Here is a 25,735-nt window from a genome sequence, read left to right as displayed (position 1 = left end):
TTCTACGCTGTATTGTTCTGCGCTGTGTTGTTCTGCGCTGTGTTGTTCTACGCTGTGTTGTTCTGCGCTGTGTTGTTCTGCGCTGTATTGTTCTACGCTGTGTTGTTCTGCGCTGTGTTGTTCTACGCTGTATTGTTCTACGTTGTATTGTTCTGCGCTGTGTTGTTCTGCGCTGTATTGTTCTACGCTGTGTTGTTCTACGCTGTATTGTTCTACGCAGTATTGTTCTACGCTGTGTTGTTCTGCGCTGGATTGTTCTGCGCTGTATTGTTCTGCGCTGTATTGTTCTGCGCTGTATTGTTCTACACTGTGTTGTTCTGCGCTGTATTGTTCTGCGCAGTATTGTTCTGCGCTGTGTTTTTCTGCAGTGTTGTTCTGCGCTGTATTGTTCTGCGCTGTGTTATTCTGCGCTGTGTTGTTCTATGCTGTATTGTTCTGTGCTGTGTTGTTCTACGCTGTGTTGTTCAACACTGTATTGTTCTGCGCTGTGTTGTTCTACGCTGTGTTGTTCTGCGCTGTGTTGTTCTACGCTGTGTTGTTCTACGCTGTATTGTTCTGCGCAATGTTGTTCTGCGCTGTGTTGTTCTACGCTGTATTGTTCTGCGCTGTGTTGTTCTGCGTTGTGTTGTTCTACGCTGTGTTGTTCTACGCTGTGTTGTTCTGCGCTGTGTTGTTCTGCGCTGTGTTGTTCTGCGCTGTATTGTTCTGTGCTGTGTTGTTCTGCGCTGTGTTGTTCTACGCTGTATTGTTCTACGCTGTTATGTTCTACGCTGTGTTGTTCTACGCTGTATTGTTCTACGCTGTGTTGTTCTGCGCTGTGTTGTTATACGCTGTATTGTTCTGCGCTGTGTTGTTCTGCGCTGTGTTGTTCTGTGCTGTGTTGATCTACACTGTATTGTTCTGCGCTGTGTTGTTCTACGCTGTGTTGTTCTGCGCTGTGTTGTTCTACGCTGTGTTGTTCTACGCTGTATTGTTCTGCGCAATGTTGTTCTGCGCTGTGTTGTTCTACGCTGTGTTGTTCTACGCTGTGTTGTTCTGCGCTGTGTTGTTATACGCTGTATTGTTCTGCGCTGTGTTGTTCTGCGCTGTGTTGTTCTGTGCTGTGTTGTTCTGCGTTGTGTTGTTCTACGCTGTATTGTTCTACGCTGTATTGTTCTGCGCTGTGTTGTTCTGCGCTGTATTGTTCTACGCTGTGTTGTTCTACGCTGTATTGTTCTACGCTGTATTGTTCTACGCTGTGTTGTTCTGCGCTGGATTGTTCTGCGCTGTATTGTTCTGCGCTGTGTTGTTCTGCGCTGTATTGTTCTGCGCTGTATTGTTCTACGCTGTGTTGTTCTACACTGTATTGTTCTGTGCTGTATTGTTCTGCGCTGTGTTATTCTGCACTGTGTTGTTCTACGCTGTATTGTTCAGTGCTGTGTTGTTCTGCGCTGTGTTGTTCTACGCTGTATTGTTCTGCGCTGTGTTGTTCTACGCTGTGTTGTTCTGCGCTGTGTTGTTCTACACTGTGTTGTTCTACGCTGTGTTGTTCTACGCTGTGTTGTTCTGCGCTGGATTGTTCTGCGCTGTATTGTTCTGCGCTGTATTGTTCTGCGCTGTATTGTTCTACGCTGTGTTGTTCTGCGCTGTATTGTTCTGCGCTGTATTGTTCTGCGCTGTGTTATTCTGCGCTGTGTTGTTCTACGCTGTATTGTTCTGTGCTGTGTTGTTCTGCGCTGTGTTGTTCTACGCTGTATTGTTCTGCGCTGTGTTGTTCTATGCTGTGTTGTTCTGCGCTGTGTTGTTCTACGCTGTATTGTTCTGCGCTGTGTTGTTCTGCGCTGTGTTGTTCTACGCTGTGTTGTTCTACACTGTATTGTTCTGCGCTGTGTTGTTCTACGCTGTGTTGTTCTGCCCTGTGATGTTCTGCCCTGTGTTGTTCTACGCTGTGTTATTCTACGCTGTATTGTTCTGCGCAATGTTGTTCTGCGCTGTGTTGTTCTACGCTGTGTTGTTCTACACTGTGTTGTTCTGCGCTGTGTTGTTCTACGCTGTATTGTTCTGCGCTGTGTTGTTCTGCGCTGTGTTGTTCTACGCTGTGTTGTTCTGCGCTGTGTTGTTCTGCGCTGTATTGTTCTACGCTGTGTTGTTCTGCGCTGTGTTGTTCTACGCTGTATTGTTCTACGTTGTATTGTTCTGCGCTGTGTTGTTCTGCGCTGTATTGTTCTACGCTGTGTTGTTCTACGCTGTATTGTTCTACGCAGTATTGTTCTACGCTGTGTTGTTCTGCGCTGGATGGTTCTGCGCTGTATTGTTCTGCGCTGTATTGTTCTGCGCTGTATTGTTCTACACTGTGTTGTTCTGCGCTGTATTGTTCTGCGCAGTATTGTTCTGCGCTGTGTTTTTCTGCAGTGTTGTTCTGCGCTGTATTGTTCTGCGCTGTGTTATTCTGCGCTGTGTTGTTCTATGCTGTATTGTTCTGTGCTGTGTTGTTCTACGCTGTGTTGTTCAACACTGTATTGTTCTGCGCTGTGTTGTTCTGCGCTGTGTTGTTCTACGCTGTGTTGTTCTACGCTGTATTGTTCTGCGCAATGTTGTTCTGCGCTGTGTTGTTCTACGCTGTATTGTTCTGCGCTGTGTTGTTCTGCGTTGTGTTGTTCTACGCTGTGTTGTTCTACGCTGTGTTGTTCTGCGCTGTGTTGTTCTGCGCTGTGTTGTTCTGCGCTGTATTGTTCTGTGCTGTGTTGTTCTGCGCTGTGTTGTTCTACGCTGTATTGTTCTACGCTGTATTGTTCTACGCTGTGTTGTTCTACGCTGTATTGTTCTATGCTGTATTGTTCTACGCTGTGTTGTTCTGCGCTGGATTGTTCTGCGCTGGATTGTTCTGCGCTGTATTGTTCTGCGCTGTGTTGTTCTGCGCTGTATTGTTATGTGCTGTATTGTTCTACGCTGTGTTGTTCTACGCTGTGTTGTTCTGCGCTGTGTTGTTCTACGCTGTATTGTTCTGCGCTGTGTTGTTCTGCGCTGTGTTGTTCTACGCTGTGTTGTTCTGCGCTGTGTTGTTCTGCGCTGTATTGTTCTACGCTGTGTTGTTCTGCGCTGTGTTGTTCTACGCTGTATTGTTCTACGTTGTATTGTTCTGCGCTGTGTTGTTCTGCGCTGTATTGTTCTACGCTGTGTTGTTCTACGCTGTATTGTTCTACGCAGTATTGTTCTACGCTGAGTTGTTCTGCGCTGGATTGTTCTGCGCTGTATTGTTCTGCGCTGTATTGTTCTGCGCTGTATTGTTCTACACTGTGTTGTTCTGCGCTGTATTGTTCTGCGCAGTATTGTTCTGCGCTGTGTTTTTCTGCAGTGTTGTTCTGCGCTGTATTGTTCTGCGCTGTGTTATTCTGCGCTGTGTTGTTCTATGCTGTATTGTTCTGTGCTGTGTTGTTCTACGCTGTGTTGTTCAACACTGTATTGTTCTGCGCTGTGTTGTTCTACGCTGTGTTGTTCTGCGCTGTGTTGTTCTACGCTGTGTTGTTCTACGCTGTATTGTTCTGCGCAGTGTTGTTCTGCGCTGTGTTGTTCTACGCTGTATTGTTCTGCGCTGTGTTGTTCTGCGTTGTGTTGTTCTACGCTGTGTTGTTCTACGCTGTGTTGTTCTGCGCTGTGTTGTTCTGCGCTGTGTTGTTCTGCGCTGTATTGTTCTGTGCTGTGTTGTTCTGCGCTGTGTTGTTCTACGCTGTATTGTTCTACGCTGTATTGTTCTACGCTGTGTTGTTCTACGCTGTATTGTTCTATGCTGTATTGTTCTACGCTGTGTTGTTCTGCGCTGGATTGTTCTGCGCTGGATTGTTCTGCGCTGTATTGTTCTGCGCTGTGTTGTTCTGCGCTGTATTGTTATGTGCTGTATTGTTCTACTCTGTGTTGTTCTACACTGTATTGTTCTGCGCTGTGTTGTACTGCGCTGTGTTGTTCTACGCTGTGTTGTTCTACACTGTATTGTTCTGCGCTGTGTTGTACTGCGCTGTGTTGTTCTGCGCTGTGTTGTTCTACACTGTATTGTTCTGCGCTGTGTTGTACTGCGCTGTTGTTGGCTCCACCTTGTCACTGCTGACCAGATTTCCCAAACTGACTGCGGATGCTGTAAATCAGGAACAAAAACAGAAATTGCAGGAAAAGCTCAGCAGGTCTGGCAGCATGTGTGGAGAGAAATAGAATTAACATTTTGTGTTAAGTGACCCTTCCTCGAAACATTCAGAGGAAGGGTCACCGGATCCAAAACATGAACTTTGATTTCTCTTCACAGATGCTGCCAGATCTGCTGAGCTTTTCCTGCTATTTCTGGTTTTGTTTCCCACTTGCCCGTGCTTGGCCCATATCCCTCCAAACCCTTCCTATTCACATACCTGTCCAGATGTCTCTTAAATGCTGTAACTGTACCTGCATCTACCACTTCCTCTAATATATCGAGAAGGTCATGTCATCAATAAGTTTGAAAGTATGAATGGGAAATGAAAGACTAAAAAGCACAAAGAGTAAATAAAATGGAAGTTATAAGAACATGAAACTGGTTATGAGCAGTTTAACCTAGAACACTGAGACAGACCAAACTGACTGTAACACAGTCTGCTCTGCATTGTAGCAGATATTCCGTACAAATCAGACAACTTATCAAAATGTGATGCTTAAGCTCCTGACATTCCATGCATTCAGCGTTTCACAATCAGTTTTCAATACATTACTTGCAATCACATTAGAGAGCGATTTGTAACACATCGATGTTTCCATGGATCATACTCTGCCACGGACAGTGGCTTGTGAATTTCTTTGCATCCCCTACACTCAGATACCTGGATAAACATCGTAACCTTTAAGATATGACTATGGGTGAGACCAAACAAACATTTGGATTTATAAATTAATTGCAGAAAATGAAAAAAAGTTCAAATACCAGCATGCTGGAATCAAATATAAATTATTTAAAAACGTACCAGTTATCCACATGTTGTTAAAGTGCAATCCATTTAAGCATTAAGGGATGAAAATCATATATTTAAATTGATCAAACTGCCAAATAGTTGTGAATAATGGACAGATACTAGATACGATCATGGAATGAGCCTTGGATTACTGGAAGTTGTCTTCGCCTGTTTTAGTGGCTGGAGATTCAGCCCCATTCATCTCTACCAAGCATCTCAGCAAAGCCTCAGAATTCCTGCTCACTGCATCGACCCATCCTGAGAAAGTCATTATTAGATAAATAAGTCAGAGCAGGATCTGTAAATGCAGAACCAGCACCATGGGTCATATGGCAAAGAGACAGAAAAGGCACAACGGTGTCACACAATTCCAGGGTGACGGCAATTCTCGGTTACAGGTTTTCTGTTAATGGGGGACCCTGTGTGGGCAGCAGAAGGTTACGACACTGACATGTTTTAATGATTTGCACAATTATTGTTTTGGTAGTACAGAATTGGAGGGCTGCTAAAAGATATTTTAATTGAGTTTTCCATCTTGCACTGGTCAGAACAAGTCACAAGAAATATCAAACTAAAGGGGAACCAGCAGGTTTACTCTACATGGGAGAATCACAATCACTGGGTGGCAAACAGACTCAGATGGGTAGAAGCATTTCCATGGAGAAGATACCAGTTCGATGATGACTGACAGTTGACAGCCAAGCTTTATCAGGTTCCTGTGTTCACTGCAAACTACCAATATTAATCCAGAGCTCCCTGATCTTTGAAGATGATAACAAAACATATTCACTCTACCCTTGCTTAAACTGAATTGAAAAGGTGAAAGCTAATTCCTCCGAACAATGCCTTGACTAGAGTAATTATGTGGAGGTGTCAGTGATGGACTGCCATCACCCCACCTGACAAAGGAGCAGCGCTCCGAAAGCTTGCGATTTCAAATAAACCTTTGGACTATAACCTGAGGTCATGCGATTTCTGACTTTGCGTACAGTCAACCTTCCAGGGTTACATTTAAACAAAGCTTGACAGTTAACTGTCAGTCATCGTCTAACTGGTGTATTCTGTAAAATAAACTCTCCACCAATCAGAATCCACCTGCCAACCAATCAGCACTCTCCTCTGATACATTTTTTGACCTTGAGAATTTCTTGTGCCCTGGATGACAGTGAGATGAAACATTATGATAAAACAAACCTTATACAGCAGCACAAAGATGTGAGAGATGGTGAGAGAAAATCCTGGAATGCGTCACCACCAACCTGTGCCTTTTGAGTTGTTTTTCTCACCGATATTTTGTCCTCAGTATCACCACATCACATACAAAAGCTTGTGTTGTTAGTTCAAGCTTCATTTGAATAATGCCCCACTGCTGACCCTAAGCACTGATAGAAAACAGCAGAAAGCAAGGAAATCCTTCAAATTATTTATTAACAAAATAATAAATTATGTGTTAAAAATGTACACATTCAAATAAAACATTTTTTGATATAAAATACTGACTGGCTTTCTTCCTGAACAGAGAACAGTTAAAGTAATGAATCAAATAGTGACATTGCTCGAAAAAACTCAGCAAGTCTGGCAGCTTCAATGCAGAGAGACACACAGAGAGAGAAACAAGAGATAACTTTTGGAATGTGAAGTGGCTGTGGGGAGACATGTTTTGAGACACTATGTTTTGAACGTGATCAGGACATAATACTGATGTGTCACTTAAAATGACGCAATAAATTAAAATGACCAACCGAGCAGAGAGAAGCAGCAGGGCGGTTTGTTACATTGAAGGCAGTTTCAGATTTCGGCGTCTGTTAGTAATTTCTCGGCAAGTGTTTGTGACTGTGTAGCTTCATAATGAGATGGGCACAATTCCACGTTTTCAGCAGCTGAAAGGACACCAGGTCCAAGAGAGCAGCATCAAAGCCAGCGAGCAAGTTCACCGGGAACACTTCCTTCATCTTCCTGGGCACCGTGAGGAAATCCGGCACGTTCTTATTCCCGAGGAAAAAGTGCATCAGCTCCTGTTTCTGTAACCGCTCCCTCCAAAACAGGACCAGGTCTTGCAGCCTTTCCATGAGGAATTTCTCATCCCAGGCATCCAAGGGACCTTTCAGGAGCAAGTGGAAAAGCGCCGTTTTCATGTTGTAGGTACACAGGATGGTGTTCCACTGAACCGAGAACCGCTGGTCAAACTCTCTGCAGGCCAGGTCCCGGAGAACTTTCATCAACTGGAGACACTTGAGGTGGCAGGAATTGCTCGGCGTTTGAGCCCTGAGCCAGTTCAGAAACTTGTGCTCGTGTTTGGAGAGGTACACAGCCCAGAGGGTGCCCGGGGTGAGGGCAGGGAGCAGTAACTCCTTCCCTCTGGAACTCTCAGCCACCAGGAAGACGGAATCACCGACATGCAGAGCAGGGATCAGCCTGACAGACAGGGAGATGTGGCAGCAAACATAGTCGGCTCTGGGCAGCAGTTTGAGGATGAGCTGGTCTCGGTGAGGGAGCAGGCTGATGGAGCAGCGCTGTTCCCACTGGAAGCGGATCACATTCAGAGAGCGGAGCACCTTGGCATGGAACCACCTGAGGACCTGGGCAGAGGATAGGGCCCGCTGCTTCTCCAGGCGGACACAGAAACTCTCCATGAACTCCCTCCTGCAGCGTGCCCCCTCCGGCTTACTGCATGCCTTCACCCTGCAGATGGCAGTGCCCCCCAGGGAGAGGGGCATGGACTGGGGGCCCGCCTGGAAGCTGGGCTCCAGCTGCAGGACTTGGGGCACTTTGATGGGCACCAGGATGTCGAAGCAGTCCGGGCTGTTGGTCTGGTGTTGTTCCCAGGTGCTGCCAATCTGCAGGAAATCTCCCCGGAATCCCAGTGTGCCCCCATCCTGCTCTGTCCTGCCCACCCTGAGTAACTCACCCACTAACTGACTCACATGGGCCCGGCTGTGACCCAGGACATGGGGGGAGACTCTCAGCCGCTGCTCATAGTAACCCTCCAGGGCGGCCTTCCTGGCCAGAGAGGCGGACGGTGCCAGCACAGGGCAGGGCTGGTGAGGACACACTGGGCACCAGGACTTGATCAGAGAGTAACACAGCAGGAAAGCCAGGGACAGCTGCAGCACAGGCAATGGGCTAGGCTCCTCTTCGGGCTGAGTGGCCAGCTCGCTCCTCAGGCACAGGAAGGCGGCGCTCAGGCAGCTCGCCAGGAGCCAGAACAGGCGGCAGCGACGGCCCGAACGGCCGGGCATGGCGTCACGGCTCTGAGCTCAATCCCCACAGTCCCCCCGCCCGCCAGCCCCGGGAGCCGGCATCGGAACAGACCCCCACCGCCCTCCCTCTCCCTTCTCTCTCTCTCTCCCTCCCTCTTTCTCTCTCTCCCTCTCTCTCTCACTCACTCAGTCTCTCTCTCTCTCTCTCGGGCTGAAGTTGCTGAAACTTTGGAAACTTCCTGTTACGAGGATCCGCGTCACTCAGTGTCGGAGCGAGGAGGAAGCGGCGTGTCTTTCTGCTCAGAGACTGGGGCCCGAGACTGTTACACTCAACCCTTACCCCGACCCTCATCCCAACCCAGTGTCTGTCTGTCTGTCTGTGTGTGTCTATCTGTCTGTGTGTGTGTGTGAGAGAGAGAGGGCTCTGGGTGTGTGTCTGTGTGAGGAGTCTGGTTATGTGTGTGTGAGGAGGCTGGGTGTGTGTGTGTGAGAGAGAGGGGTCAGACTGTGTGCGTGGGAGAGGGGCCTGTGTGTGTGTGAGAGAGAGAAGATTCTGGGTGTGTGTGTGTGTCTGTGTGAGGGGTCTAGGTGAATGTTGGTTTGTGTAGTGCGGGGTATGGGGAGAGGCCACAGTTATCACAAGCTGCTCAGTGTTGAGGTAAAGTGCCCCAGGATCCTGGAGCATCCCCCCACACACAGTGCACCTCCCACATTCTTGCACACCCCTCCTCCTCCCACACCCCCCCCCCAACCCCCTGCACACCCCCTCCTACTTCCCCACACACCCCCTCCTCTCCCACACACCTTTCTTAAAGAGGAGGAGAAAGTGAGGTCTGCAGATGCTGGAGATCAGAGCTGAAAATGTGTTGCTGGAAAAGCGCAGCAGGTCAGGCAGCATCCAAAGAGCAGGAGATTCAACATTTCAGGCATGAGCCCTTCATCAGGAAGTTCCTGCTCCTTGGATGCTGTCTGACCTGCTGCGCTTTTCTTAAAGAGGAGCTGGTCTCTGGGTCTTGCAGCCTCGGGTGGAGTTTGCACGTTCTCCCCGTGTCTGCCCGGATTCCCTCCGGGTGCTGTCACTTTCTCTCACAGTCCAATAATGTGCAGGGTAGTTGGATTAGTTATGGGAATGTGGGGTTACAGGGATGACGGGGGTGGGGGGTGGGTGTGTGCAGGGGGTATGCTCCATGAAGGAAGAGTTAGTGTGGACTCAGTGGTCGGCTTCGACACTGATTCTATGAATCACAAACGGATTGCTGATCATTCTTAACACACTCAAAGGGATATGGAGTTTGATTTGATCCACTAGTCTTTGGAATCTATCGGCACTTAATACTAAGGGAGTTTTTTTACTTTAGATTCCCTACAGTATGGAAACAGGCCCTTCAGCCCAACAAGTTCACACCGACCCTCTGCAGAGTAACCTACCCAGACCCATTCCCCTACCCTATATTATTTATCCCTAACTAATGCACCTAACACTATGGACAATTTCCCATGGCCAATTCACCCTGACCTGGACATCTTTGGACAGTGGGAGGAAACCGGAGCAAACTCACGCAGACACGGGGAGAATGTACAAACTCCACACAGACAGTTGCTCAAGGCTGGAATTGAACCTGGGTCCCTGGTGCTGTGAGGCAGTACTGCTAACCACTGAGCCACCGTGCCACCTGAATGGAATCCAAGTTGTACCATCAGCTCTGCCTGGATTTAATCCTGGGTCCTCAGATCATTACTGAAGTCGGTGAACCCTACAGTGTAGAAAGAAACCATTCGGCCCATTGGCTCCACACCAACCCTCCAAAAAGAACCCACCCAGTCCCAGCCCCTACCCTGTAACCCACATTTCCCATAGCCAGTCCACCCTAACCTGCATATCCCTGAACACTATGGCCAATTTAGCATGGCTGATCCACCCTAACCTGCACATCTTTGGACTGTGGGAGGAATCCGGAGCACCCAGAGGAAACCCACGCACACACGGGGAGAACATGCAACCTCCATACAGACCAACAGCCACAGCCCGAAGCTGGGATTGAACCTGCGTCCCTGGTGCTGTGAGGCAGCAGTGCTAACCACCGAGCCACTGTACCCGTCAGATTTATGACATAGGATGTAAAGGACAGGGAGGGTGTCAGTATAATTTGGACACTGATAACAACATAAGCAAAGAATGGAACAAGCATGAGGGGCTGAATGGCCTCCTCCTGTTCCTGTTAAATTGTGAAACAGGCTGCAAATCCTGTCAAATGTGAAAGAAGATTTAACCTTTGACAATCTGATGTACAAAGGGAAATCACAGGTGCCTCATGGAAACCCCTTCAACCAACAGAAGGTAAGAGTAAACTTCAGACTGGAGTCACACGGGCCAATAGGTGCTGCTGCTTATTCGGCACTTCTTCTGAACTGCCAGTGCGTGGGTCACAATCCCGGAACTCCCTCCCTCAGGGCAGTGTGGGTCAACCCACAGCACATGGACTGCAGTGGTTCACTGCACTGGTAGGGGCAGCTCACCCCCCACCTTCTCAAGGGGCAATTAGGGATGGGTAATAAAAAACTGACCAGTCAGTGATGCCCACATCTCACAACTGAATAAAAGAACATTCACAGCTCTGTGGATATAGGGGACCTCATCAGCTTGGACACCACTATTCGCTTACTGATAAACTCCATCTGCTCCAAGACTTACAGACTGATCCTCTCAGGTTTCTGCACAATTCCGCTCTGTCCTGCTGGGAGATTGCAGCCAATCCCATCACATCCCCTCACAGCTCTGGACAGCTTTGTGCAAATGTTGCGTTCAGACCTGGGTGAAATACTGAGACCTACCCACCCTGTGTAAAGCTGTCGGTTAATTTCCTGGTGCTTGTACTCTATTCATCAGTTCACAAGGCAGAGATTTGGTGTGTTTTCTTGTCAGCTGAATGACTTTAGAAGCTATCCTCAGACTGTTGTCTCTGAATGCTCAGCTTTCTCTGTTTCTGCAGCTGCATCAAAACTGTTCCCTCTAATTCCATCCCCTCCTCATTATTTCCACAAAAACATGTTTACAATACTTCTTCACCTTGTATTCTACACACCATGTGTCTGATCAATTCTCTGGAAATCTGAACTGTAAAACAGTGTCTCTGTTCCCAAGTTATAGAGATATACAGCACAGAAACAGAGCCTTTGGTTCAACTCATCCATAACTTGACATTATCCCACAGTATATCCCATCTGTATTTTCTTAACCTGTCTGTATCCCTCTGTTAACTCCTAGTATCATTCTCATTACTTGTCTTCCAATCTAATTTTGTACCATCTGCAAACTTGCTCTTTTCTCATTTAACTCATTCATTTCTTGTGTTTATAAGTATGGCCCCAGTGTTGATCCCCTGTGGCACACCCCTAGTTACAGGTTATCAGGTTGAAAATGTCACTTTATCCCAATTCTCTGAATTTAATAGCCGATCCATGTTGACATACTGCCCCCAACACCAATGGGCTCTTATCCTATTAAGTAGCCTCATGTGAGGTACCTTATCAAATGCCTTTTATAAATCCAAATATATTACACTTACAAGTTCCCCTTTATCAACCCAAAACTCCATTAACAAAAATGTAGATTAGACCCCATATACCAACCATTAAATAAAACTGGAAATGATACTACCCACCTTAGCAAACCGACACACATAAATAGCAAGCGGGACAGAACACTAACACTTCACGAGAGGTGCACTGATGATGTTACTTAGTATGGTGACGAAACATCTCCAAACAAACTTACCAGCTCAGCAAGCAAGTCAACAACCTGCTTGTTACCTCCTCAGTGAACTGGAATAAATTGTCAGGCTTGATTTCCTTTTCACAAAGGCTTGCGGTCTCTGATTAATTATATTCTGGGTTTCTAAATGCTTGGCTGGTTTTCCTGCAACTACATCATGAAGGGTAACTGCTGGCTGACAGAATTCCAGCTCATGTATGGCTGGGCTTTAGAAATCGAGGTGATGCTGGGAATGCTGATTCCTGGCAGTGATAAATGCTTCTGTCTCTACTGAGAAGGAAGAAAGGACGAGTGGGGTGCCATAGAGAAGTGGTACTGAGGAAAGGGGCAACTTGCAAAGAGCAGCTTGCTATGATTAATGGGGAGGAAAAAGTGAGGACTGCAGATGCTGGAGATCAGAGCTGAAAATGTGTTGCTGGAAAAGCGCAGCAGGTCAGGCAGCATCCAAAGAGCAGGAGAATCAAGGGCTCATGCCCGAAACGTCGTTTCTCCTGCTCTTTGGATGCTTAAAGGGGAAGGATGCTCAATAGAGTCATAGAGATGTACAGCGCGGAAACAGACCCTTCGGTCTAACTTGTGCATGTCAACCAGCTATCCTAATCCAATCTAGTCCCATTTACCAGCACCTGGCCCATATCCCTCCAAACCCTTCCTATTCATGTACCCATCCATACGACTTTTAAATGTTGCAATTGTGCCAGCATCCTCCACTTCCTCTGGCAGCTCATTGCATTCACGTACCACCCTCTGTGTGAAAAAGTTGCAACTTAGGTCCCTTTTAAATCTTTCCCCTCTCACCCTAAACCTATGCCCTCTCGTTCAGGACTCCCCCACCCCAGGGAAAAGACTTTGTCTATTTACCCTATCCATGTCCTTCATGATTTTGTAAACCTCTATAAGGTCACCCCTCAGCCTCTGACGCTCCAGGGAAAACAGCCCCAGCCTGTTCAGCCTCTCCCTATAGCTCAAATCCTCTAACCCTGGCAACATCCTTGGAAACTTTTTCTGAACCCTTTCAAGTTTCACAACGTCCTTCCGATAGGAAGGAGATCAGAATTGCACGCAATATTCCAACAGTGGCCTAACCAATGTCCTGTACAGCCACAACATGACCTCCCAACTCCTGTACTCAATACTCTGACCAATAAAGGAAAGCATACCTTCTTCACTATCTTCTTTACTATCCTATCTACCTGCGACTCCACTTTCAAGGAGCTATGAACCTGCACTCCAAGGTCTCTTTGTTCAGCAATACTCCCTCGGACCATAACAGTAAGTCTATAAGTCCTGCTAAGATTTGCTTTCCCAAAATGCAGCACCTCACATTTATCGGAATTAAACTCCATCTGCCACTTCTCAGCCCATTGGCCCTGTTGTAGGCTGAGGTAATCTTCTTCGCTGTCCACTACACCTTCAATTTTGGTGTCATCTATAAACTTACTAACTACAACTCTTATGTTCACATCCAAATCATGTAAATGACAAAAAGCAGTGGACCCAGCACCGATCCTTGTGGCACTCCACTGGTCACAGGCCTCCAGTCTGAAAAACAACCCTCCACCACCACCCTCTATCTTCTACCTTTGAGCCAGTTCTGTATCCAAATGGCTAGTTTTCCCTGTATTCCATGAAATCTAACCTTGCTAATCAGTCTCCCATGGAGAACGTTGTTGAACGCCTTACTGAAGTCCATATAGATCACATCTACCACTCTGCCCTCATCAATCCTCTTTGTTACTTCTTCAAAAAACTCAATCAAGGTTGTGAGACATGATTTCCCACACACAAAGCCATGTTGACTATCCCTAATCAGTCCTTGTCTTTCCAAATACATGTACATCCTGTCCCTCAGGATTCCCTCCAACAACTTGCCCACCACCAAGGTCAGGCTCACTGGTCCATAGTTCCCTGGCTTGTCTTTACCACCCTTCTTAAACAATGACACCTTGTTTGCCAACCTCCAGTCTTCCGGCACCTCACCTGTGACTATCGATGATACAAATATCTCAGCAAGAGGCCCAGCAATCACTTCCATAGCTCCCACAGAGTTCTAAGGTACATCTGATCAGGTCCTGGGGATTTATCCACCTTTATGCATTTCAAGACATCCAGCACTTCCTCCTCTGTAAATGGACATTTTTCAAGATGTCACCATCTATTTCCCTACAGGCTGTGTCTTCCATGACCTTTTCCACAGTAAATACTGATGCGAAATACTCATTTAGTATCTTCCTCATCTGCTGCAATTCACCAGAAGTGACACGGTTTGAATTTTAGCAGAAATCAGCTATGTTGCTTTTGGAGCAGTGAAGGTGTTACATTATTGAGACAGAGCAGCACCTGGAATGTAAGATAGGGAAGGAAGAGCTTGATTAGAGTGATGCTGGAAAAGCACAGCAGGTCAGGCAGCATCCGAGGAGCAGGAGAATCGACGCTTCGGGCAAAAGCCCTTCATCAGGAATGAGACAGGTGACAGGAAGAGCTTGATGACAGCTGTCAGCCTGACGGCAGCACCGGCAGAAACACCAGAGCTGGCAAACAGAAACTGGCAGAGCAAGTTCCTGCAGATGCTGGAAGTTGTAATGAAAACAACAAATCCTGGAGATCACAGTGGCTCAGGCAGCATCTGTCGGGAGAGAGCGAGCTCATGGTTCAAGTCTAAATCAGATCTCAGATGAAGAGTCATCTAAATTTGAAACGCTAGCTTGCTCTATCTCCATGGATGCTACCTTATCCAATAATCTCCAGCATTTTTTATTTCCATACAGTGGGCGGCACGGTGTCTCAGTGGTTAGCACTGCTGCCTCACAGCTCCAGAGACCCAGGTTCAATTCTCGCCTCAGGCAAATGGCTGTGTGGAGTTTGCACATTCTCTGTGTGGGTTTCCTCCAGGTGCTCCGGTTTCCTCCCACAGTCCAAGGATGTGTAGATCAGGTGAACTGGCCATGATAAATTGCCCATACTGTTAGGTGTATTAGTCAGGGGTAAATGTAGGGGAATGGGTCTGGGTGGGTTGCTCTTCGGTGGGTCGGTGTGGACTGGTTGGGCTGAAGGGCCTGTTTCCACTCTGTAGGGAATCTAAAAAAAAATCCATCTCTCTCTTTTCTCTCTGAGGAAGTGAAAAGTAAAAAAAATCTTGTGACTCGAATTCTAATGCAGAATATGATCTCAGTCTACCTGATCAACTATTGGATCAAAGCAACCCATTATTGCCCAAATCAAAAGAAGTATGGGAAGTGACTCTCCACCTTGTTGTCTGGGTATTTCATCTCTGCCTATATTTTTCCAAACAGAACAATTATGTGAAACTGTCTCTCTGTCGTCTGCCTTATTTGTGAAGCAGTGTGTCTGTCCTTTGGATTTTAAAGGGGCATAATTTAAGTAGAAGATTAGTGATCAGTTCTTTTTCTCTGTCATTTGTTAAATAATACGTTTGTTAACAATAAATAGTTATCCCATTAACAAAGAAATCTCGCATGAATTATTTTTGTCTTGAATAGCAATCCTTCAAGCAAATCAATAATCTGGCAGTTTAATGGGGTATGTATGCATTTGTGATGATTTGTCAAATAACAGATTTGGATTCTCAATCCCCTCTTCCCATTCATGTCATAGCAATGGTCTCAACAAACCAGCCAAAGGGAACAGAATTCAGTTGTGGCTGAGATGTATCATGAATGCTCTGGTCTAGTCTGTGGGGATGTGTTCACCCGTTTAACCTGGTTCACATTTCCTTTGATGTAGCAGCAACAGAATTGACCATTCTTGTTTCTGGTGGCCTCCCAATGTGAAAACTCATGACCACCCCCCAACCCCAGCCCAGGAAATTAAACTGCAGTCATGAAGCAGAAATGGAATTTATATCTATGCCCTCCCATCTGTTGAGTGCAGTACTGCCTGCCATTCAGTGGAAGAAATTATGTTGTACACTATTGCAGTTTACGTAATCTCACATTTAAATTGCTGTTTAATGTACTTTCATAAATTCTATGGATTTTTAAAAAAAATTAGGTCACATTCAAGGCCTCTCCTTTTTACAAAAGGATGAGGAATTTCCAGATCTAAATATTTAACAATCTGCATCTGACCATTCCATTTTATTTAAATTATATTCTTTTAGAATAGGATCTGACATTTTCACAAAACTCTTTTGCATGTTCTAGAATGAACATAGTGTAATATGAGACACGGTGTTTTATACATCCGATTCTCCAGTTTAATAATGAGAATGTGGCCTAACAGCTGCTTCTTAACTCGCTCCTTTATTCACCCAAATCACATTCTGGTTTAAAGTACTTCCGGCAAATGTACAGAAAGATTTTTATTCTGAATAAAAGGGTAGGATTTCACATTTTTCTCTAAGGACCAGTTCCACATTAAAGGATAATTATGCACTGTATGTAATTATAGTCAGATCCATAAACAAGTGGAATAAATGTTAGAAAAGTATTTGGAAGTGTGTGGATGTTGAAAGAATCATATATAAAGTAAACAATTCATAAAACCTACGAAGCTGGACATAAATCAGTAAAATGTATCAAATCTGTGCTTTGTTTTCAAACCATGATCTCATATTGAAAATGTAATAAACCTTCTGAATTTTAATTTGATTTTACAATGATTCCGGTGGAAGCAGAGATACATATTTTACTCTGGACACATTGTTGAGTTTTGGAGGTGTTAAACTTCGCCTAATTGTTTAATTGCAAAGTTGTAAGCACCTGATGCTGTATGGAGTTGTACAAACCTCAGTTCCTTGTGCAAACTACATTGTGAATGACTAAAATTGCCCTTGATATTTAAATTGATGCATTTAAGTAAGGAATTTTATCTTTAAACACTCCAATGTTGAGCCCCATCATGTGATTTTTCTCTTTTGTGGAAGTGGTCATACACATTTCTGTTGGGAATTAGTTGACCTAACCCAGCGCTACTGGGACAGGCTCAGTTTGGGTCATGGGAAAATATCAACTTAATCCTCGGTGTGTGAGGAGTACAGGGTTCCCTCTGGGCCCTTAGCACTAATTTATCATCCTACTATTGTCCTATTTGGAATAAAGCATTATGATGAGCTGGAGCTAACTCTCCTCAATCTTGTACAGATAGCTCATAGTTCCTCTGCTTCCTCCTTCTTCCTTTAATACTCAGAGGTGAACAGGTCACACAGAGAGAGGACAGTTCCTTTAGCTTGAAGACATGCAATTTTATCGACAGGTGTGAATGGTGAGGCAGATCATTGAAGGGCAGGGGGTGTACATGAATGGAGTTTGTTTAAAAATGTACAGAACTCGAAAGAAGGAGAAATCTTGGAAGAGTGCCAAAAATGATTGACAAGCTGAACCGTTGGTGTGACTGGAGTCACTGCAGTGTTTGTGCTGGAAGGGCTAGGAGATGCAGAGCGGCCAGTTTCATCTCATCACTGGATCCGGTCAGGGAGATGTTTTATATTCACGCTTCTTTCTCTTCTTTTGTGTCTACTTTCATATAAACAGTTTTAAAATTTCTTTCATTTAAACTCTTCAATTGTCAAGGAATACTGGACAGGATTTAGGGCAGCACTGTAGTTCAGTGGTTAGTACTTCTGGAATATTGGAAGGATGTTGTGAAACTTGAAATGGTTCTGAAAAGATTTACCAGGATGTTGCCAGGGTTGGAGGGTTTGAGCTACAGGAAGAAGCTGAACAGGTTGGGGCTGTTTTCCCTGGAAGATCAGAAACTGAGGGGTGACTTTATAGAAGTTTATAAAATCATGAGGGGCATGGACAGGGTAAATAGACAAAATCTCTTTCCTGGGGTTGGGGAGTCCAGAACTAGAGGACATAGGTTTAGGGCGAGAGGAGAAAGATATAAAAGGGATCTAAGGGGCAACTTTATCATGCAGAGGGTGGTACGTGTATGGAATGAGCTGCCAGAGGAAGTGGTGGAGGCTGGTACAATTGCAACATTTAAAAGGCATTTGGATGGGGGCATGGGCCAAGTTCTGGCAAATGGGACTAGATTAGACTGGGATATCTGGTCAGCATGGATGCATTGGACTGAAGGGTCTGTTTCCGTGTCGTATATCTCTATGACTTTATGTACAGGTTAAATGGATTTGCCATGGGAAACAATGGGATAGGGTGGGGGATGGGATGCTCTTCAAAGTGTCAGTGCAGATTCAATGGGCTGAATGGCCTCTTTTTGCACAGCAGGCATTCTATGACATAAAGAATAAACCATTTGGGACTGAGATGAGGAGGAAAGGTTACTTAGATTTAGATTACTTACAGTGTGGAAACAGGCCCTACGGCCCAACAAGTCCATACTGACCCACCGAAGCGCAAACCCACCCAGACCAATTCCCCTATATTTACCCCTTACCTAACACTACAGGCAATTTAGCATGGCCAATTCACCTAACCTGCACATTTTTGGACAGTGGTAGGAAACCGGAGCACCCGGAGGAAACCCACACAGACATGGGGAGAACATGCAAACTCCACACAGTCAGTCGCCTGAGGTGGGAATTGAACCCGGGTCTCAGTGTTGCGCAGAGTGTGGTGAGCCTGTGGAATTCACTAGCACAGAAAGCAGTCAACGTATTCAATAAGGAGATAGGGGAAGGTGAAAGGGATCAAAGGGTTTGGGGAGAAGGTATGAACAGGGGACTGAGTACATTGATCAGTCATGATGATATTAGATGGCAGCTTCTATGTTAGTGGATGGTCAGCCCCTCACACAGAGGCTGTTTCCCTGGCTCCAGATCACCACATCCTCACCACAGCCAAAACCCTGTGAAATATGGAGAGTTTTGTTTATTCATTCATGCACAGGATAAGAGCATCACTGGCTCAGCAGCATTTATTGCCCAGAGGCAGTTAAGGCTGTGGGTCTGGAGTCGCATGTAGGCCAGACCAGATAAGGATGGCAGTTAGTGAGCCAGGTTGGGGTTTCTGATAAATGGATATGATTTCATGGTCATCATTAGACTCTTTGTCCCAGATATTGTTGGAACTGTTTCGAGATCTCTGCCTCAGAAGGTGGTGGAGATGGGGGTCATTGAATAATTTAAAAACAAAAATGGATAGGTTCTTGATCAGCAGGGAATTCAGGGTTATCAGGGATAGATAGGAACGTGGAATTCTCAATACAATCAAATCAGCCAGGATTTTATAGAATGCTACAGCATCCTGAAGAGGCTGAATGGTCTCGAGTTGGTGCTGTTGCATCTGTCTGTGTGTGACCACAGGCCCTGATACAAACACTGACTGATCTCCCTGGCTCCACCACTGGGGAAGGACTCCTTCCAGAGTAGCTTGCTCTCTGCAGGGTGATGGCTGGGTCATTCTCTTTCACTCTTTCCCTCCTTGTCCTTTGACTCCCCCACGATAATGGAACATGAGCAGCTTGTCCACCAGAAACGACAGTGCTGCCTTGCAGATACTTTCATTTCTGTAAAGTTCCGTTGGCCTCACTCTCCTGTAAATCGTGACCCCATTCAAAATCAATAACAGAAAACCACACCTTCCCCGCTGCAGTGAATTTATTTTAAACAATATTACAACTAACAGCTCAGGTCGTCACAATGAGTTAAGTGAGCATATTAGGTTACAAATACCTTCACCTGATTATGGTCTAAGGAAGGCAGCATAGTTATTGAATCATATATGTTAATGCTTGTAAGTGATGTCACATTGTGGTAATCATACAGAGCTCAGGGGGCTAGGCTGCTGGTTTCACAGTGTAATGGTGATGCCAACAGTGTGGGTATAATCCCTCCCCTGGCTGAAGGACGTGTGAAAGCTCATGACTTGCCCATTATTTGACCTTCAGGTTAAACCCACTATCAATTAGTTCCCACTCTCATAAGAGAGCAAACTGTGGTGGCTGTCACTTTTTCTAATGTCTGTTTTTAGTGTGTGTAATTGGTATGGAGTGAGTTTCCAAATGGATATTGCTGGAGAAGCTCAGCAGGTTTGGCAGCATCTAATGCGAGAAATCTGAGTTACTGTTTTGGGTTGAGTGACCCTTCCTCAGTTCTGAAACATTAACTGTGCTTTCTCTCCACAGATGCTGCCAGACCTGCTGAGCTTTTCTGTTTTTGTTTCTGATTTACAGCATCCGCAGTTCTTTCAGTTTTTATGTTTCCTAATGGATTTGGCTTTTTTTTAATGGTATGTAAGATCCCAGCAAGGTCTCATTATGCTGATTTCTCCCCCTGCCCCCCTGCCTGATAAGTGACACACAGTTACAGAAGGATGCTGTTACAGGATAAACCACTGGGCTCTTAGCTTCCGGTAATCTCAAGGCAACATTCTTTAATTGGAAAAGTAACATAATTCCAGGATCATTGTTTTAGAAACAGGTCAATGTTTTAATGGAATTCCTATTCAATCACTGACCATGCAAATGTTTCCCTTGTATGTAAACTTAGGAAAGATTGTTACTGGTTTATGGAATTTCAGGAAAATAATTTTTCTTCAATTAAGGTACATCCCTTTTTTGACTGAACTTGACTGAATTGGATGTAGAGAATTCAGTCCGTTTTCAATGAAAGCCTTAACCTGTCACACTAAACCAGGAAAACAATGAATAAAATCAATTGGAATTATATTTTTCCTTGACTCTAAACGCAAATAGCAGCAACAAAATAATTGGGAATGACAATAATGAATCTGCACCTTTAACCCCGTAACTGCTGGTTACATGATGTGGAGGTGTCGGTGCTGGACTGGGATGGGCAGAAGTCACATGACACCAGGTTCTAGTCCAGCAGTTTTCTTTGAAATCACAAGCTTTCGGAGCGCTGCCCCTTCATCTGACTTCACCTGAAAAAGGAGCAGCACTTACAAAGCTTGTGATTTCAAATAAACCTGTTCACCTTGAGCCTGGTGTCATGTGACTTCTGACTGTTAGTTACAAACAGACTTGTCTTAATCATTAATAAAAGACGTGATTTAGTTTTGCTTATTTAATCCCAGTAATTTATGGGTTGCTTTGTTAACATTCTAGATTAGAAATGATCAAAGCCAAATACTCAACAAAAGTGAAGAATACAGTTTACGAAATGTTAAGTACAAATTAAACCCATCACTTCTCACAAAAATAAGGCACATTGACAGTAAAGAAGTTGAACCACATTGAACAATGCTCGGTTAAAAATATATTGTTATACTAAACCGGAATAGTTTCTAAATAACTGAGCATGCTAATTTAAAATTCCAGCTTTGTTAACCAAGCAATGCTGTGACTGAAATCCAGGTTTGTTTTTACTGTAAATCTTCCTGCTCAGAGGAAAGCAATGAGATTAGTTTGAAGAGTTTAGCCTCCATTACTGAGCATTCCCAGCAAGTGACTGGGTTCCATTCCAAGCTGCTGTGCTATTCTCTGAATATCAAAGCCCATGTCCATCAGCAGCTGAATCATGTTCACCTCTTGCCCTGTGACCTGATCGTGAAGAGCTGGGCACGTGGGGTTACAGTGCGGTAACCGGCACTGATCAATGAAGTGAAAGGAGCAGTTTCTCATCGAGGGTGTTGAGTTCCTGTTCTCTTGCAGACTGCGGTCCCAGCATTGTAAAGCCCTATTCAAGGCAGCTCCTCTTACCTGGAAGTCCAGCCAGTTGCTAGAACAATGATACAGGAGGATTGTTAGAATTATTGTCCATGCAGATTACTGCAGGAGCTGGAATCTATGCTGAGGACAAAAAGTGCTGGAGATCACAGTGGGTCAGGGAGAGAGAGCAAGCCAATGCTTTGAGTCATCACAGCTCTGATGAAGATCATCTAGTCTCAAAACATTAGCTCTCGCTCTCTCTCTGTCTCTGTGGATGCTACCTGACCCGCTGTTATCTCCAGAATTTGTTGGTTTCGGTGTTAAAATCATTGTCGTCTTTAGGTAGAGTTGGTCTTCCTTGGCTTTCATCTTTAATTCATTGGTTAATGTGTCAAACTAAAACTGCTGCAGAAGTTTCAGGTAAACATTCAAGGTCAGTATTCCACTGCAGTTCTACTTTAGGAGCTCACTAATCATGAAGAATCATGAAGAATCGGTACTTTGCTTCCAGGCTGGTTAGCTCAGTTGGTTGCATGGCTGGTTTATGATACCAACAGCATGGGTTCAATTCCTCCACCAGCTGAGGTCACCACACTGGACTGTCCCCTTGCTTGAGATTTAACCATCACTAGCGCGCGCGCGCTCTCTCTGTAATGAGGCAATAGGACTATGGTAACTTACCTTTATGTTTGAATTCAATTGTATAATTTAGTTTGAAATTATAACTAATCTAATTTATAATGTGGCAATGTTTTGTGACCTTATGTGTAAGTTGATTTTGGTATTTTTGGATTGAGAGCGGATTGAGAGTTAACACTCCCCTTATCATAGGGATTCAAATAAAGTGTGTAGTCATGCGGATGAGTGCTTCTCTGCTGACAATTTCCCTGGAGCTCCCCCCCAGTTGTGAAACTTCAGTGAAAACCCTGGAGAAATGAAACAGTCAACTATTTGTCTAGCTGTTCCAGCAACCCTTCAGCCACGTTTGGCAGTAGGTTGAAAAGAATCCATGGAACCTCCATTATCCAAGAAACAAGTTATCATAAAAACGTGTTAGATTGTCAAACATGATCTGAAAAGTTAAATATAGACCAAATCCTTCATTACAACAGCTCTCTAAGAAAAGCCAGGGAAATCTGCAGGAGTTGGCTCAACATGTGCTGTCGAGAAATGACTGCAATTTATCATCGAGGACAGAGTGACTCAATACCTGGAGAATCTGCTGCTAGTCAGAGAGAACCATTATGCACTTGTAAAAGGTAGGCCATGCCTGATGAATCATACTGAATTTGAATGACTGTGTAGTGGAAGGGGGAATGTTATTTATATAGACTTGCAGAAATGATTTGATAAAGTCCTTCCTAAGAGACCATTGAAGATGTGTGACTTCAGCCACTTTAGATGTTAGAAGATATTTCCATATCACTAAGAGCTGAAACCATTAACGATACAAACAGCATAATGGATCTGGGTACATAGAACAGAAAAATGTCATGGAATGTTAGAAAAAATACTGTATAATCATAAAGACTAGACTGTTACATCTTGGGGTAAGGATTTGCTTGTGGGACGTGGGTGTCACTGGCTGGGCCCAGCATTTATTACCCATCCCCAGTTGCCCCTTGAGAAGGTGGGGGTGAGCTGCCTTCTTGAACCGTTGCAGTCCATGTGCTGTGGGTTGACCCCACAATGCTGTTAGTGATGCTTAAATTAGATGAGGTCTTGCTTCGACTTGGCTATCACGTCATCACACTTTAAGAAGGTCCTGTGGCTTCATTCTCTTTTTGTGTTGGAGAGCACCTGAATCACTTTGTGTTAGAGCCGTGTATTTACAGACACAGGCCTGACTGTAGAATGGAAATGGTGTCTTTCAGAGAGCAAGGGAAAACCCAGAATTCCTGATCAGTGTGGTTACCACATACCTTGGGAGTGTGTGACTTGAACCCCAGTCTTGTGGATCAGAGGTAGGGACACTACCACTACACCACAAGAGCTCTTCCAGCAGGACTATATTCTTGCCTCCATTATAATGTATTTCCCACCATCAGGCAGTCTTTACAGGTTGAAACTGAATGACAGCACGTTGGGGAAGGTGAGAGAATTGTATGGGGATGGGGTCTTGATCATAGAGAGGTGGGATCCGGAAACCGGGGAGATCCAGATGATGGGAGCTTCTCTAGTGGTCTATCACAGGGTGGCAGAGGGTATCAGATGGTGATGGTGAGTGGAGGACATGGTTGACAGACTGAGTTGACGGACCGAGCATGATGGGACCGTTCACATTTACTATTGGCACTCCTGTCCTATAAGTACTGCAGGAGAGGCACCTATAGCATGATCTCAGCCCCATTGGTTATAATTAAAGTCATCTAAAATGAAGGTACGCACCCTCTTTTTCATATTTAAATCTCCATTCCAGTTTCTGTAAGTGGATTGGTTGCTCTCCTCAGTACAGGAAGTGACTGTGTTGGAAACAGGTTAAGTTCCTGTTTTAGATTTCTGCATTTTCCCTGCTGACCTGTTACCAAGCCACCCATTTCTGGGAGTGAAAATTGAGTTTAAATATATTAATTTACGATTTGTATTATTTGATTCTGAATTTGCATTGGCGTTACATATTGTGGAACAGCAGCTGTTCTGTCGTGGTCATGTTTAGTGTAAATGCAGTGCATGAACCTTGGGTTTTGGATGACTGTGTGATTGCTGGGATGATGGAGGGATATCAAGACAAAACTAATTGTCAAAAATGTGTAAATATCTTTGGGATAATTTGTGTGAATGTCCTTTAGGCTGATTGCACAACGTGAGTGGTACAATATGTTGAAATATGTCAATTATAGTGATCTAAAATTAATTTGACATTTTCCCCACGTTCTTACTATCGAAGCTTCTTGCAATAGCTATTAATTACTGGCTGAAATTCCCAAAGAGCCAAATATTATGATTAATAATGAGATTTAACATTCCTACTTCCTTGACCACCGAGTTTGAGAAAGGACAATGGGGGTTACCTTAGAATAGCAATTAAACATGTTCAAATATATTCAGAGATGTGCACATGACAACAGACATAAACCATTAAAACATTTCCAGAATGTGACCTATCATTTTTAGCTGACAACATAATTTTACAGAGCTTCTTTCTCAAATAAAAAATGAATTAGATGTTTGAAGAATCAGGTTTACGTTATTTTAAAACTGGACAAAAATGTTTGATGAGGTTTCGGGAACTCCGTGCAGGTAGAGCTCAGGACTTCATCAACTGCATACACACACTCACTCCTTCCACACTCACCCCTCCCACACTCATTCCTTCCACACTCACCCCTCCCACACTCATTCCTTCCACACTCACCCCTCCCACACTCATCCCTCCCACACTCACTCCTCCCACACTCAGTCCTCCCACACTCACTCCTCCCACACTCACCCCTCCCACACTCATTCCTTCCACACTCACCCCTCCCACACTCACTCCTCCCACACTCACCCCTCCCACACTCACCCCTCCCACACTCACTCCTCCCACACTCACTCCTTCCACATTCACCCCTCCCACACTCACTCCTTCCACCCTCACCCCTCCCACACTCATCCCTCCCACACTCACTCCTCCCACACTCATTCCTTCCACACTCACCCCTCCCACACTCATCCCTCCCACACTCACTCCTCCCACACTCACCCCTCCCACACTCACTCCTCCCACACTCACTCCTTCCACATTCACCCCTCCCACACTCACTCCTTCCACCCTCACCCCTCCCACACTCATCCCTCCCACACTCACTCCTCCCACACTCACCCCTCCCACACTCACTCCTCCCACACTCACTCCTCCCACACTCACTCCTTCCACATTCACCCCTCCCACACTCACTCCTCCCACCCTCACCCCTCCCACACTCATCCCTCCCACACTCACTCCTCCCACACTCACCCCTCCCACACTCACCCCTCCCACACTCACTCCTCCCACACTCACTCCTTCCACATTCACCCCTCCCACACTCACTCCTCCCACCCTCACCCCTCCCACACTCATCCCTCCCACACTCACTCCTCCCACACTCACCCCTCCCACACTCACCCCTCCCACACTCACTCCTCCCACACTCACTCCTCCCACACTCACTCCTTCCACATTCACCCCTCCCACACTCACTCCTCCCACCCTCACCCCTCCCACACTCATCCCTCCCACACTCACTCCTCCCACACTCAGTCCTCCCACACTCACTCCTCCCACACTCACTTCTCCCACACTCACTCCTTCCACATTC

The 25,735-nt window shown here is 45.4% G+C and overlaps 2 protein-coding genes across 2 annotated transcripts in view; both read right to left on the bottom strand.

Moving 5' to 3' along the window:
• Nucleotides 1-6,399: 6,399 nt before the first annotated feature.
• On the bottom strand, nt 6,400-8,254 carry LOC132825107 (inositol 1,4,5-trisphosphate receptor-interacting protein-like 2). Its single transcript, XM_060840093.1, has one exon. The coding sequence runs from the start codon at nt 8,183-8,185 to the stop codon at nt 6,752-6,754; it is 1,434 nt and encodes a 477-aa protein (XP_060696076.1). The 5' UTR covers nt 8,186-8,254; the 3' UTR covers nt 6,400-6,751.
• Nucleotides 8,255-21,218: 12,964 nt separating this feature from the next.
• notum2 (notum pectinacetylesterase 2) overlaps nt 21,219-25,735 on the bottom strand; it is a 64,670-nt gene continuing 60,153 nt past the window's right edge. Inside the window, exon 11 of the mRNA XM_060840933.1 lies at nt 21,219-21,522. Within this exon, the coding sequence (XP_060696916.1) occupies nt 21,219-21,522 (304 nt within the window). The remainder of the gene's footprint in view (nt 21,523-25,735) is intronic.

Source organism: Hemiscyllium ocellatum, chromosome 20 (genome assembly GCF_020745735.1).
Source record: "Hemiscyllium ocellatum isolate sHemOce1 chromosome 20, sHemOce1.pat.X.cur, whole genome shotgun sequence".
Lineage (NCBI taxonomy): Eukaryota > Metazoa > Chordata > Chondrichthyes > Orectolobiformes > Hemiscylliidae > Hemiscyllium > Hemiscyllium ocellatum.
Note: the sequence above shows the minus strand (reverse complement) of the source record. Positions and strands in the feature narration are given on the sequence as shown.

Coding starts and splice junctions, on each gene's coding strand:
- LOC132825107 (XM_060840093.1), bottom strand. CDS start 8,185: ATGCCCGGCCGTTCGGGCCGTCGCTGCCGCCTGTTCTGGCTCCTGGCG.